General features: G+C 42.9%; 1 protein-coding gene across 36 annotated transcripts in view; it reads left to right on the top strand.

Annotated features, from left to right (window-relative positions):
- The window catches only part of LOC110488686 (protocadherin gamma-C5), a 192,106-nt gene that overhangs the window by 101,514 nt on the left and 75,626 nt on the right, over positions 1 to 14,966 (top strand). For 2 of the 36 annotated variants that reach the window (XM_090198258.1, XM_036942800.2), the window contains exon 1: positions 34 to 3,502. The exons of 30 other annotated variants lie outside the window; for them this stretch is intronic. In XM_090198258.1, coding sequence (XP_090054384.1) covers positions 1,103 to 3,502 — 2,400 coding nt within the window. In that variant the 5' untranslated portion in view covers positions 34 to 1,102. Of the gene's footprint in view, positions 1 to 33; positions 3,503 to 5,065; positions 8,385 to 9,093; positions 11,795 to 14,966 lie in introns of those variants that run through there. 4 more of the 36 variants (XM_036942806.2, XM_036942805.2, XM_090198260.1 and 1 more) reach the window with 2 other exon arrangements.

Below are 14,966 nucleotides of genomic sequence, written 5' to 3'. Positions count from 1 at the left end.
TTGTTTAATCGTGTTTAACTGTTTACAATCGAGTATTTTATTTTGGAAACTGTCCATGTACATAAATTCTATTCATTCCACTGATGTTGTAAATTCATCAACAACTGACATGGATTGTTCGCTGTTATAAGAATTCAATTCCTAAATTTATATCAGTCATGTGTATAGATTGTATAGAATGCACACTAGCGTCCATACATCCGGTTTTCTATTCTGTCGTTTCAGCAACGTGTATCTTGTTGGAGATTGCTTGTCCACATCCTCTGGGATCTATGTTTACAGTTGTTCTAAATGTGTTAATATATTCCACATGACAGGGTTGGGTTAAACTTGATAGGACTATACTTTTGATTACGAGCAGATCAAGGATTTCCAGTTCCGCGCACGATTCCCCAATATAAATATGTTATGTTTTAGTCATTAGATTTTCCGTAAAACTATATTTTTTCATCTGTATCCTATGTTTACATTTTATTTTGTATCGAGTCTGTCAGAAATGCTCTTCATTCCACTGATATGTGGCCATTTCAGAACCACTATCATGGACAGAGTTGCTTTGCAAAGAGTGTGAATTTCAAAGGGGGGCTTGTTGTCTCCCACAGTAGTCTAGTTTCACGCAACGTGCTTTTCGTTATACATTATTTGCCCATATCCCCCTGACATATTGGTTTACATTTGTCATCATGCATTGGCCTATATGTGTTGATTTCACCTAATAGTATTCTGTATTCTATTCTACGGATACTCAAACCTTCTCATATACAATATGTTTCGATTCGTTTATTGTTTTAAAGTAATCTGTAGTTCAGTGGATTGAACTCAGAGGGACGCTGTTGGTTAGTGTGTTGCAGTTTTAGGGCAGATTTGCAGCAGTACTTCCCCCATCATCTCGATATATTAAGAGAAAGAGAGAGCCGCACGCAGAGCGCCCAGTCCGGTTACAGAGAACACCGAGCACGGAGACTCCGATATTGGATTCTTTTGTTCCAGAGAGACGGATTATTGGCAGAGAATTGTGCTATTTTCTGAACTTACTTTTAACGGAACACTGCAAATTGTTTAATGGATTATATGGTGTTTATGGTTTAAATGTGAAAAGGATATGTCGAACAGAACAATGATACGGCAAGTACTGTTGTTTATCTCGGTCCTCTCTCTCAGTTCAGTGCACGGGCAGGTCAGTTACTCCATTCCAGAGGAAATGGCGAAAGGCTCTTTAATCGGTAACATAGCGCAGGATTTGGGTTTAGATATCAAAAGACTGAAATCGGGTAAAGCTCGTATTTATACTGGAGACAGTGCAGAATACATCGAGTTGAATACAGAAAGGGGAGTGCTCTTTATCAAGGAAAGAATAGACCGTGAAGCGTTGTGTGGAGAGACGACGCCATGCGCTTTACACCATCAAATTCTACTTGAAAACCCATTGGAATTTTACAGCTTAACGATTGAGATCACAGACATCAATGATAATTCACCGGGTTTCAAAAAGAATGAAATGGAATTCGAAATAAGTGAGTCATCACAGCCCGGAGCTAGGTTCGTTTTGGATAGAGCAGTTGATAATGACGTTGGTGTGAATGACCTGCAGAGCTACACCCTAAAACCAACCGATAATTTCATATTAAAATCACACATTTTACCTGACGGTGGTAAAAATGTGGAAATGGTATTGCAGACGCCTCTAGACCGAGAGAAACAGGAGCAGATATCGCTGATTTTGACAGCAGTAGATGGAGGAGAGCCTCAGCTATCAGGAACAATGCGGATAATCATCACTGTACTAGACGCCAATGATAATGCACCTGTCTGTTCCCAAGCCGTTTACAAGGCCAGTGTAACCGAGAACGCGCCTAAAGGCACCATTGTGGCTACAGTAAGCGCGACTGATGCTGATCAAGACTCATACGGAAAAGTGACATATTCTATGTCAAACATCGTCGAAGGCGGTGCTGAATTATTTGAAGTTGATGATGATGACGGTGTAGTGAGTCTATTAGGAAATATTGATTACGAAAGAATGAAAAAATATCAAATTGACATTCAAGCAAGAGACGCCGGAGGACTCATAGATTCTTGCAAAGTAATCGTCGATGTTTCTGATTTAAATGATAACAAACCAATCATTAATATTATGTCTAAGACAAATGCAATATTCGAAGATTCTGTGTCTGGCACAGTTGTAACAATTATCAATGTTCAAGACTCAGACTCGGGTGATAATGGTAAAGTAGAGTGTTCCATAAATGAAAACATTCCATTTACAATTAAATCAACGTCGAATCATTTCTATAGCTTAGTAACTGACAGCGACTTGGACCGAGAGAGAGCCTCTGAGTATAACATCAGTGTGACGTGCTCTGATGAGGGCGTGCCCTCGCTCTCCAGCAGCGTCACTCTCACCTTACAGATATCAGATGTGAATGACAACGCGCCTGTCTTTGAGAGGAGCTCATATGAGGCCTACATTATAGAAAACAACACACCGGGCCTCTCTATATTCACAGTGAAAGCCAGAGACGCTGACTGGAACCAGAATGCCCGTGTTTCTTACATACTGGAGGACTCCTCGGTTAACGGAGTGCCCGTTTCCTCATATGTGTCCGTTAGTGCTGACAGTGGAGTCATCCATGCAGTGCGCTCTTTTGATTACGAGCAGATCAAGGATTTCCAGTTCCGTGTAAAAGCGCAGGATGGAGGCTCCCCTCCTCTCAGTAGCAATGTGACTGTGAAAATAATGATCCAGGACCAGAATGACAACGCGCCTCAGGTTCTGTACCCAGTCCAGACTAGCAGCTCTCTGGTGGCTGAAATGGTGCCTCGTTCAGCAGATGTGGGCTATCTTGTCACTAAAGTGGTGGCTGTTGATGTGGACTCTGGACAGAATGCTTGGCTCTCGTATAAACTGCAGAAAGCGACAGACAGGGCGCTGTTTGAAGTGGGCTTACAGAATGGGGAAATAAGAACTATACGCCAAGTCAACGATAAAGATGTTGTGAAACAAAGGCTCACTGTTGTAGTGGAGGACAACGGGCAGCCCTCTCGTTCAGCCACAGTCAATGTTAACGTGGCAGTAGCGGACAGCTTCCCTGAAGTGCTCTCGGAGTTCACTGACTTTACACACGACAAGGAGTACAATGACAACCTGACTTTTTACTTAGTCTTGGCTTTGGCTGTAGTCTCATTTCTGTTCATCACATGTTTAGTGGTTATTATGTCAGTGAAAATATACAGATGGAGACAGTCTCGCATTCTCTATCATTCCAATCTCCCGGTTATTCCGTATTATCCACCACGTTACGCAGACACTTTGGGGACAGGAACTCTTCAGCACGTGTACAATTACGAGGTGTGCAGGACGACTGACTCCAGAAAGAGTGACTGTCAGTTCGCCAGACCCTGTAGTCAGAACGTACTGATAATGGACCCCAGTTCTACAGGGACGATGCAGCGGATGCAGAGAGAACAGAACATCCTGGATGAACCAGACTCCCCAATAGAGGTCTGTTATATTTAAATAATTTTTATTTTCCCTGAAACTGTATGTTTCATATACACTGCTCAAAAAAATAAAAGGAACACTAAAATAACACACCCTAGATCTGAATGAATAAAATATTCTTATTAAATACTTTTTTCTTTACATAGTTGAATGTGCTGACAAAATCACACAAAAATTATCAATGGAAATCAAATTTATCAACCCATGGAGGTCTGGATTTGGAGTCACACTCAAAATTAAAGTGGAAAACCATACTACAGGCTGATACAACTTTGATGTAATGTCCTTAAAACAAGTCCAAATGAGGCTCAGTAGTGTGTGTGGCCTCCACGTGCCTGTATGACCTCCCTACAACGCCTGGGCATGCTCCTGATGAGGTGGCGGATGGTCTCCTGAGGGATCTCCTCCCAGACCTGGACTAAAGCATCCGCCAACTCCTGGACAGTCTGTGGTGCAACGTGGCGTTGGTGGATGGAGCGAGACATGATGTTCCAGATGTGCTCAATTGGATTCAGGTCTGGGGAACAGGCGGGCCAGTCCATAGCATCAATGCCTTCCTCTTGCAGGAACTGCTGACACACTCCAGCCACATGAGGTCTAGCATTGTCTTGCATTAGGAGGAACCCAGGGCCAACCGCACCAGCATATGGTCTCACAAGGGGTCTGAGGATCTCATCTCGGTACCTAATGACAGTCAGGCTACCTCAGGCGAGCACATGAAGGGCTGTGCGGCCCCCCAAAGAAATGCCACCCCACACCATGACTGACCCACCGCCAAACCGGTCATGCTGGAGGATGTTGCAGGCAGCAGAAAACGTTTTCCACGGCGTCTCCAGACTCTGTCACTTCTGTCACATGTGCTCAGTGTGAACCTGCTTTCATCTGTGAAGAGCACAGGGCGCCAGTGGCGAATTTGCCAATCTTGGTGTTCTCTGGCAAATGCCAAACATCCTGCACGGTGTTGGGATGTAAGCACAACTTCCACCTGTGGACATCGGGCCCTCATACCACCCTCATGGAGTCTATTTCTGACTGTTTGAACAGACACATGCACATTTGTGGCCTGCTGGAGGTCATTTTGCAGGGCTCTGGCAGTGCTCCTCCTTGCACAAAGGCGGAGGTAGCGGTCCTGCTGCTGGGTTGTTGCCCTCCTACGGCCTCCTCCACGTCTCCTGATGTACTGGCCTGTCTCCTGGTAGCGCCTCCATGCTCTGGACACTACGCTGACAGACACAGCAAACCTTCTTGCCACATCTCGCATTGATGTTCCATCCTGGATGAGCTGCACTACCTGAGCCACTTGTGTGGGTTGTAGACTCCGTCTCATGCTACCACTAGAGTGAAAGGGGCGGGGCGGCAGCATAGCCTAGTGGTTAGAGCGTTGGACTAGTAACCGGGAGGTTGCAAGTTCAAACCCCGAGCTGACAAGGTAAAAATCTGTCGTTCTGCCCCTGAACAGGCAGTTAACCCACTGTTCCTAGGCCGTCATTGAAAATAAGAATTTGTTCTTAACTGACTTGCCTAGTTAAATAAAGGTAAAATAAAATAAAAATAAAAAAAGCACTGCCAGCATTCAAAAGTGACCAAAACATCAGCCAGGAAGCATAGGAACTGAGAAGTGGTCTGTGGTCCCCACCTGCAGAACCACTCCTTTATTGGGGGTGTCTTGCTAATTGCCTATAATTTCCACCTGTTGTCTATTCCATTTGCACAACAGCATGTGAAATTTATTGTCAATCAGTGTTGCTTCCTAAGTGGACAGTTTGATTTCACAGAAGTGTGATTGACTTGGAGTTAAATTGTGTTGTTTAAGTGTTCCCTTTATTTTTTTGAGCAGTGTATGTCTAATGTAGGCTATCGGTGATTTTATCTGTTTGAAATCAAGTCTGTGTACCTGGCAAGTTTCCATGGTCGTAAATGCTCCATATTCCACTAATATGTGGTCATTTCAGCACCACGGGGTTGGACAGCGGTGGTTTGCAAATAATCTGTATTTCAATCAGTGAGCCTGCAGTTTTCTAAAGTAGCAGTTTCACTCAACCTTGTTTGTTCACATCTCAATGACATATTGGTTTTCATTTATCATTAATACATTGGCCTGTTTGTGTTGTTAGCATAGTTGTACTGTGTTTTATAGTTTGGAGACTCAAACTTTCTCAAGTGTGTTCGAATATTTTTTTTTTCATTATATCTGTAGTTCAGTGGGTTGAACTCATAGGGACGCTGTTGGTTAGTGTGTTGCAGCTTCATAGCAAATGTGTCGCAGTACTTCCCCCATCATCTCGATATATTAGACAGAGACAGAGCGGCACACAGAGCGCACAGTCCGGTTTACAGAGAACACTAATACCAAGATACAGAGCTGCCATTATCTTGTTCCAAAATGGTTTATTGTTGAGTCGTTTACCTTTGATGTTTTGAACTAGAAACGAATGCAATATTACTGACTTCTTTACGGATTTATAACCTGCTTGTTGTTTCATGGTGAAGGGAAATGTCGGACAGAACAATGACACGGCAAGTACTGTGGTTTATCTCAGTTCTCTCTCTCAGTTCAGTGCACGGGCAGGTCAGTTACTCCATTCCGGAGGAAATGGCGACAGGCTCTTTAATCGGTAACATAGCGCAGGATTTGGGTTTAGATATCAAAAGACTGAAATCAGGTAAAGCTCGTATTTATACTGGAGACAGCGCAGAATACATCGAGTTGAATAAAGAAAGGGGAGTTCTCCTTATCAGAGAGAGAATAGACCGTGAAGCTCTCTGCAGACAGACGACGCCTTGCGCACTGCATTTTCAAATTATTTTAGAAAATCCCATGGAATTCTTTCGAGTAACTGTTGAGATTACAGATGTAAACGATAATTCTCCTAGTTTTAAAAAGAACGAGAGACGTTTTGAAATTAGTGAAACCGCTGTTACTGGCTCTACGTTTATGCTGGAGAGGGCGATGGATCCTGACGTTGACGTTAACGGTCTCCAGACCTACATCCTTAAACCCACTGCTAATTTTCAGTTAAAACTAAAAAATCAACCTGACGGGAGTAAAAAAGTAGAGATGGTTTTACAGAAACCTTTAGATCGAGAGAAACAGGAGCAGATATCTTTAGTCTTAACCGCCCTTGATGGAGGTGAGCCTCAGTTGTCTGGAACAGTGCAGATACAAGTCATTGTATTAGATGCGAACGACAATGCCCCGATTTTTACGCAGGAGATATACAAAGCAACCGTTGTTGAAAATTCGCCGAAAGGAACCTTGATGGCAAAAGTCAGCGCATCTGACGCGGATAAAGGATCAAATAGTCTCGTTAGCTATTCTTTGTCCAGCAGTACTGATCTGTTTGAGTTAGACAGCGACAGTGGTGAACTTAGACTCATTGGTCAAATCGATTATGAAAAAGCTAAACATTATCAAATGTTTATTGAGGCAATGGATGAGGGAGGACTATCCGATTCGAGTAAAATAATCATCGATATTATTGACGTCAACGACAACAGTCCCGTTATTAATATAATGTCAAAGTCTAGTTCAATAGCTGAGGACTCAAGCCCAAATATGGTTATAGCTATGATCAACGTTAACGATCCGGACTCTGACCACAACGGTCAGGTAAACTGTGGGATAAATGAAAATATTCCCTTCACCATTAAATCTACATCTAATAGATTCTATAGCCTTGTGACTGACAGTGACTTGGACCGAGAGAGAGTCTCTGAGTATAACATCAGTGTGACGTGCTCTGATGAGGGCGTGCCCTCGCTCTCCAGCAGCGTCACTCTCACCTTACAGATATCAGATGTGAATGACAACGCGCCTGTCTTTGAGAGGAGCTCATATGAGGCCTACATTATAGAAAACAACACACCGGGCCTCTCTATATTCACAGTGAAAGCTAGAGACGTTGACTGGAACCAAAATGCCCGTGTTTCTTACATACTGGAGGACTCCTCGGTTAACGGAGTGCCCGTTTCATCATATGTGTCCGTTAGTGCTGATAGTGGAATCATCCATGCAGTGCGCTCTTTTGACTACGAGCACATCAAGCTCTTCCAGTTCCGCGTAAAAGCGCAGGATGGAGGCTCCCCTCCACTCAGTAGCAATGTGACTGTGAAAATAATGATCCAGGACCAGAATGACAACGCGCCTCAGGTTCTGTACCCAGTCCAGACTAGCAGCTCTCTGGTGGCTGAAATGGTGCCTCGTTCAGCAGATGTGGGCTATCTTGTGACTAAAGTGGTGGCTGTTGATGTGGACTCTGGACAGAATGCTTGGCTCTCGTATAAACTGCAGAAAGTGACAGACCGAGCGCTGTTTGAAGTGGGTTTACAGAATGGGGAAATAAGAACTATACGCCAAGTCAATGACAAAGATGCTGTGAAACAAAGGCTCACTGTTGTAGTGGAGGACAACGGGCAGCCCTCTCGTTCAGCTATAGTCAATGTTAACGTGGCGGTGGCGGACAGCTTCCCTGAAGTGCTCTCGGAGTTCACTGACTTTACGCACGACAAGGAGTACAATGACAACCTGACTTTTTACTTAGTCTTGGCTTTGGCTGTAGTCTCATTTCTGTTCATCACGTGTTTAGTGGTTATTATATCAGTGAAAATATACAGATGGAGACAGTCTCGTGTCCTCTATCATTCCAATCTCCCGGTTATTCCGTATTATCCACCACGTTACGCAGACACTTTGGGGACAGGAACTCTACAGCACGTGTACAATTACGAGGTGTGCAGGACGACTGACTCCAGAAAGAGTGACTGTCAGTTCGCCAGACCCTGTAGTCAGAACGTACTGATAATGGACCCCAGTTCTACAGGGACGATGCAGCGGATGCAGAACGAGAAGAACATCCTGGATGAACCAGACTCCCCACTAGAGGTTGGTGTTAATTAAAATGATTTGTACTATTTACTCAAGTGTTCTTGGTAACAGCCTTTTCGATGGTCTGAAATTCGTCATATGCCTGTTGCATTTTCAGATCGCCTACTCGTGTCCTTCTCAGCACCAGGGCTGTGGACAGCGCCGCTTTTCTTTCATTGCGCTCCAGTGAGATTTTCATTCAAACGTCAAAGTGTGATGTAGAACTAAAGTCAGAGAAGGTTCCCACTGCATAATTCACATCTACACGAGTGTGTCAATATTTTCCCGCTTGTCTAGAACTATTTAAATCTATTTTGAGCAACGACTGATAGGCCTATGTACTTTCAGTGTGTTATGTTGGTGACATGATTCAAGTGAAGACGTGTTGCTGTTTGACTCCGTGGTAACATTCAATCGCCCTACCTCACTCACATTCATCTCATCATACTCCTCTGATGTAGTGTGTTATCATTTATTTTAGATTCTGCATTAGCTTCTTGTTTAATATTTCATGCAATTTGCTTGCCATAGGATATGCTTTGTGATGTTACTTTAACTTAATAGAAAGCTGAAGCATTTCAGAGTATATATGGCAGTCGATTTAAATTGACAGTGATGAGAATTAAGGTCGTGTAATGTTTGATATTTTCTGTCAGTGGGCTAATTTAAACTTGAAATTGCCATTGTTGACTGGAAATACCTCTATACATTTTATTGAATTCATTTTGTGTAGTTCATTGCATTGAACTCAAAGGGCCGCTGTTGGTCAGTGTGTTGCAGTTTTAGAGCAGATTTGCAGCAGTACCTCCCCCATCATCTTGATATGTTAGAGAGAGAAAGAGCCCCACGCAGAGCGCACAGTCCGGGTTATAGAGAACACTAAGCACGGAGACAGCAGCCTGAGATTCTTTTGTTCCAGAATTGTGCATTTCTTTGTCAATTACCTTTGATGTTTTCAACTGGAAAACTAATGGAATATTGCAGTCTGTTTTACGGATTATATAACCTGCTTGTGGTTTCATGGTGAAGGGAAAATGTCGGACAGAACAATGACACGGCAAGTACTGTTGTTTATCTCAGTCCTCTCTCTCAGTTCAGTGCACGGGCAGGTCAGTTACTCCATTCCAGAGGAAATGGCGAAAGGCTCTTTAGTCGGTAACATAGCGCAGGATTTGGGTTTAGATATCAAAAGACTGAAATCAGGTAACGCTCGTATTTATACAGGAGACAGCGCAGAATACATCGAGTTGAATAAAGAAAGGGGAGTTCTCCTTATCAAAGAGAGAATAGACCGAGAGGCGCTCTGCGGACAGACGACGCCTTGCGCCCTTGATTTTCAAATGATTTTAGAGAATCCAATGGAATTATATACAATAACGATTGAGATCACAGATATAAACGATAACGCTCCCAGTTTTGGAAAAAGTGAAATGAAATTTGAGATTAGTGAAATTGCAGGTACCGGAGCCAGATTTATGCTGGAGAGGGCAGTGGATTCTGATGTTGGTGTTAACGGTCTTCAAACCTACGCCCTTAAACCCACTGATCATTTTAAATTACAACTGAAAAACCAGCCAGACGGTAGTAAAAAGGTAGAGATGGTTTTACAGAAGCCAATAGATCGAGAGGAACAAGAACATATTAAATTAGTGCTAACAGCAATGGATGGAGGCGAGCCTAAGATGACTGGCACGCTGCAAATCCATGTCACAGTACAAGACGTGAATGACAATGCTCCGGTTTTTACCCAGGAGATTTACAAAGCCACGGTTGTGGAGAATTCTCCTAAAGGAGCCGTGTTAACTACTGTCAGTGCATCTGATGCGGACAAGTGGTCTAATAGTCTTGTTACCTACTCTTCATCAAGTGGCACCGCCGGTGTATCGGATTTGTTTGAGTTAGACCATGACAGCGGCGAATTGAAATTGATTGGTCATATAGATTATGAAAAACAAAAACATTATCAAATATTTATTGAGGCAAAAGATCAGGGAGGTCTTTCAGACTCAAGTAAAATAATTATAGATGTTAGTGACATGAATGACAATAGTCCTGTTATCAATTTGATTTCCAAATCAAGTTCAATACCAGAGGATTCCCGTCCGAACACAGTAATAGCTATGATGAGCGTGAACGACCCTGATGCAGAAAGTAATGGTAAAGTTCACTGTGGCATAAATGAGAACGTCCCATTCACTATTAAATCAACATCTAACGCCTTTTACAGTCTAGTAACGGATAGCGACTTGAACCGAGAGAGAGCCTCTGAGTATAACATCAGTGTAACGTGCTCTGATGAGGGCGTGCCCTCGCTCTCCAGCAGCGTCACTCTCACCTTACAGATATCAGATGTGAATGACAACGCGCCTGTTTTTGAGAGGAGCTCATATGAGGCCTACATTATAGAAAACAACACACCGGGCCTCTCTATCTTCACAGTGAAAGCCAGTGACGTTGACTGGAACCAGAATGCCCGTGTTTCTTACATACTGGAGGACTCCTCGGTTAACGGAGTGCCCGTTTCCTCATATGTGTCCGTTAGTGCTGATAGTGGAGTCATCCATGCAGTGCGCTCTTTTGACTACGAGCAGATCAAGGATTTCCAGTTCCGCGTAAAAGCGCAGGATGGAGGCTCCCCTCCTCTCAGTAGCAATGTGACTGTGAAAATAATGATCCAGGACCAGAATGACAACGCGCCTCAGGTTCTGTACCCAGTCCAGACTAGCAGCTCTCTGGTGGCTGAAATGGTTCCTCGTTCAGCAGATGTGGGCTATCTTGTGACTAAAGTGGTGGCTGTTGATGTGGACTCTGGACAGAATGCCTGGCTCTCGTATAAACTGCAGAAAGCGACAGACAGGGCGCTGTTTGAAGTGGGTTTACAGAATGGAGAAATAAGAACCATACGCCAAGTCACTGATAAAGATGTTGTGAAACAAAGGCTCACTGTTGTAGTGGAGGACAACGGGCAGCCCTCTCGTTCAGCTACAGTCAATGTTAACGTGGCGGTGGCGGACAGTTTCCCTGAAGTGCTCTCGGAGTTCACTGACTTTACGCACGACAAGGAGTACAATGACAACCTGACTTTGTACTTAGTCTTGGCTCTGGCTGTAGTCTCTTTTTTCTTTATTGTGTCCATCATAGCCATCATGTCAGTGAAATGTTACAGATGGAGACGTGAGCGCATGTTTTACAAATCCAACGGGAATCTCCCAGTTATTCCGTATTACCCGCCCCTTTACGCAGACGTAGGTGGCACTGGGACACTGAGACACGTATATAATTACGAGGTATGTGGAACTACTGACTCCAGAAAGAGTGATATGAAATACGTCAGACCTTACAGTCAGAGCATCATTAGTCTGGACGGAACTCAGACTCTCCCCCACGCGCAGAGGGACACACTGATCAATGATAATGAGGCTAACCAGGTGAGCATGATCAACTGGCTCTCATAACCTCAGAATATGAAGGATGTCACTGATTCTCATTTCATAACCTTACACTTCAATGATTTCAAACATGTATTCAATAATTGGCTGCAAAGAGATCTTTCTATACTTGGGAGAGTACTTCTGTCCAAGGCAGAGGGACTGTTTCGTTTTGTGTACCCCTCATTATCGTTGTGTGTAAATCCTGCTACTTGTAAAGAGATCAATAAGACCTTTCTTGACTTCATCTGGAAAAATAAGTCTCACAGCCTAAAAAAGTCCTAGAAGAGTTGGATTTTGTTGACATAAATAACACTTTCAAGATAAACTGGTTGAAAAGATGTTTGATCAATACTGATTCAATATGGTATTTCATTCCAAATAATGTGTTTATTAATAAGTTGGGAGGGCTTCAAATTTTACTGAAATGTAATTATATTCCTGAAAGAGTACCTGCTAAATTGGCTAGGTTTCACCAACAATCTTTAGTGGCCTGGAAAATATGTTTCCTGCACAATTTTTCCCCACATAAAGCTATTTTGTGGAATAATTCAGACATAACTGTAAGGAATAAGTCATTGTTCTATCCCAGCTGGCATGAGAGGAATATGGACTTTGTTCTTGATGTTTTCGACAACAAGGGCAATATTCTCACATGTGAACAGTTTACAACAATGAAAGACTTTCCAATACCTTTCAGAGAGTTTATTTATGTGATCAAAGCTTTTCCCAGTGGCCTAACTACACTAGTGAAAACTCATCTTAGCTTTGGTAATGAGCACAACGTTTATCCAGAACTCATATTGGAAGGCGTGGGCTTACTTGAGAAATCTCATTGTAATAAATATATAAGACAAATGATTCATTCACAAAAAGAAAAAAAAAACACTTCAATGATTTCACAAGCAAATGTTACTATGGTTCTGTTGCCCTGTGGTTATATTTCAAATATTGAGCACTGGGCTTCACTCTAGAATGTCTGAACTGTGTTTCCTATGGATTTGATTAGTTCAACACTCTGACAGCTTTCCGTTGTGATCATGCCAGTACTGCGAATTCAGTGATAGTGCATAATGGCCTAATTGTAACCAGCATACAGTTCATGCTCAACAACCACCAGTTACTGTGTTGTGCATAACAGCTCATACATAAAAGTAAATGGCCACTGTCATCGCGCCTTTATAAAAGTGCATACGTATTTGGTTTTTGGATATGCGTATATTACGCATGGTTGGCGAGCGTATGTGCTTTGCATATTCTGTGTGTACTTTACACTCCTGAACTCAGAGGGCCGCTGTTGGTCATTGTGTTGCAGATTTGCAGTAGTACCTCCCCCATCATCTCGATATATTGGAGAGGGAAAGCGCTGAGAGAAAGCAATATTTTTTATTAGCGCGGAAACTAATGGAATAATACAGAGTTCTTTACGGATTATAATATGTGTGTTGTTTGATATTGTAGAGAAAATGTCGGACAGAACAATGACACGGCAAGTACTGTTGTTTATCTCAGTCCTCTCTCTCAGTTCAGTGCACGGGCAGGTCAGTTACTCCATTCCAGAGGAAATGGCGAAAGGCTCTTTAATCCATAACACAGCACAGGATTTGGGTTCAGATATTAAACTACATAAATCAGGCGTAGCTCGTATTCATACTGGAGACAGCGTAGAACACATCGAGTTAAAGAAGGAAAGAGGAGCTCTCCTCATCAAAGAGAGACTAGACAGTGAAGCGCTCTGTGGACAGATAACGCCTTCACACATCGTTGTTGAGCAGTGGTGATTTGAGCATGTGTATCTTGGTGGGGAAAACTCCCCAACATTTTTTTAGACTCATGCCAGCAAAGCCACCCCACAACAAAATACTAAACAATACATTATTTGCACTATAGCGGTGACAAACGGGGCCTACAATCTGTTGGGGCCTACGTAAAGCTGTCCCAACAGCAGGGCTTTCTTTTCAGCACCATGGAGTGAATCCTTACCGCTGTTACACCTGGCTGTCAGCGGAGCCTTGTCTGGCAGCGAAACAGTTCATTCTGCCTCATTTACTGCCTTTAGAAAAAACATAGCTGATATGTCGGACTTGCTTAAACAAACGTGGATTCTACTGACAATTGAGATGTATAAACTATGGCATAAGAGGACGACAAGCGGATAAGAGCCAATCTGTAACTTCAATTAAGACGTTAATGAGCAAGCAAGGACAGACATAGTCAATATAACTATTTGTTATGCACTTTGGAAATGTACAGCGACAGAATTCAGAACATGGGCCGTTCGTACAGTGTTCTACCTGTACTCCAATTCAGAACCGTAGGATAAATAAAGGGGGCATGGAAGCAGACAATGAAAGCTAATACAATATTCGATGATGACATTTCTCTAAAACAGGCGATAGGCTACATGTGCACCACCAACAGCTAACAGCTTACTACACAACATACACTTAGTATTACTTTCTTAGCTACAGTATACATATCTCCCTGGCATATTACATCATTTATGCAGCAGCATTCAAAACATTTTTGGACTCACCTTGTTGTGCTGTGCTCACTTGAACAGGAAGGTGGCGCGGCGGTCCTTCGTGGGCAAATTTTGTTATCAAACTTTATCATCAAGTCTGGCATTCTCTGGATTTATGGTGCTTTCAAGACAACTGGGTACTCTGAAAAAACTAGTTTGAATCATGACGTCAGTGATCTTCAGGTCGGAGCTCTAGAAAGAGGCCCCAGTTCCCGACTTGGAATTCAGAGATTGGATGACCGTTCAAAACGTATTTTCCCAATCGGGGATCATTTTTCTTCGAGTTCCCAGTTGTCTTGAACTAACTGATGTCGGATATTTCCCAGTTCCTAGTTTCCACTTGTTTTGAACGCGGCAGAAGTCATGCTGGATTGACAGCATGGCCAATGTTGAATGTTCATCCTTTTAAGCTTGGAAAAGAGACACATTTAAACCCATACTTGGACCACACACCCACTCCACGCTTGCAGTTAGCCACTGACTCATTCCAAACCACTCATTGTTGAATTTGCGATTTCCAACTTGTTGTGTAATGTTTATGTCCAATGGCCAAAGAGCACCGATATGTTTATCTATTCTATCTAATTTATCTTCATATAACAACGATCGAAAAGGATTTGCCAGTAGATTGTCGACTTGATTCATAAT

Source organism: Oncorhynchus mykiss, chromosome 14 (assembly GCF_057628025.1).
Source record: "Oncorhynchus mykiss isolate SJ-2025 chromosome 14, ASM5762802v1, whole genome shotgun sequence".
Taxonomy (NCBI): Eukaryota; Metazoa; Chordata; class Actinopteri; order Salmoniformes; family Salmonidae; genus Oncorhynchus; species Oncorhynchus mykiss.
The sequence above is the reverse complement of the archived record's forward strand: the minus strand, read 5'-3'. Positions and strand labels throughout refer to the sequence as shown.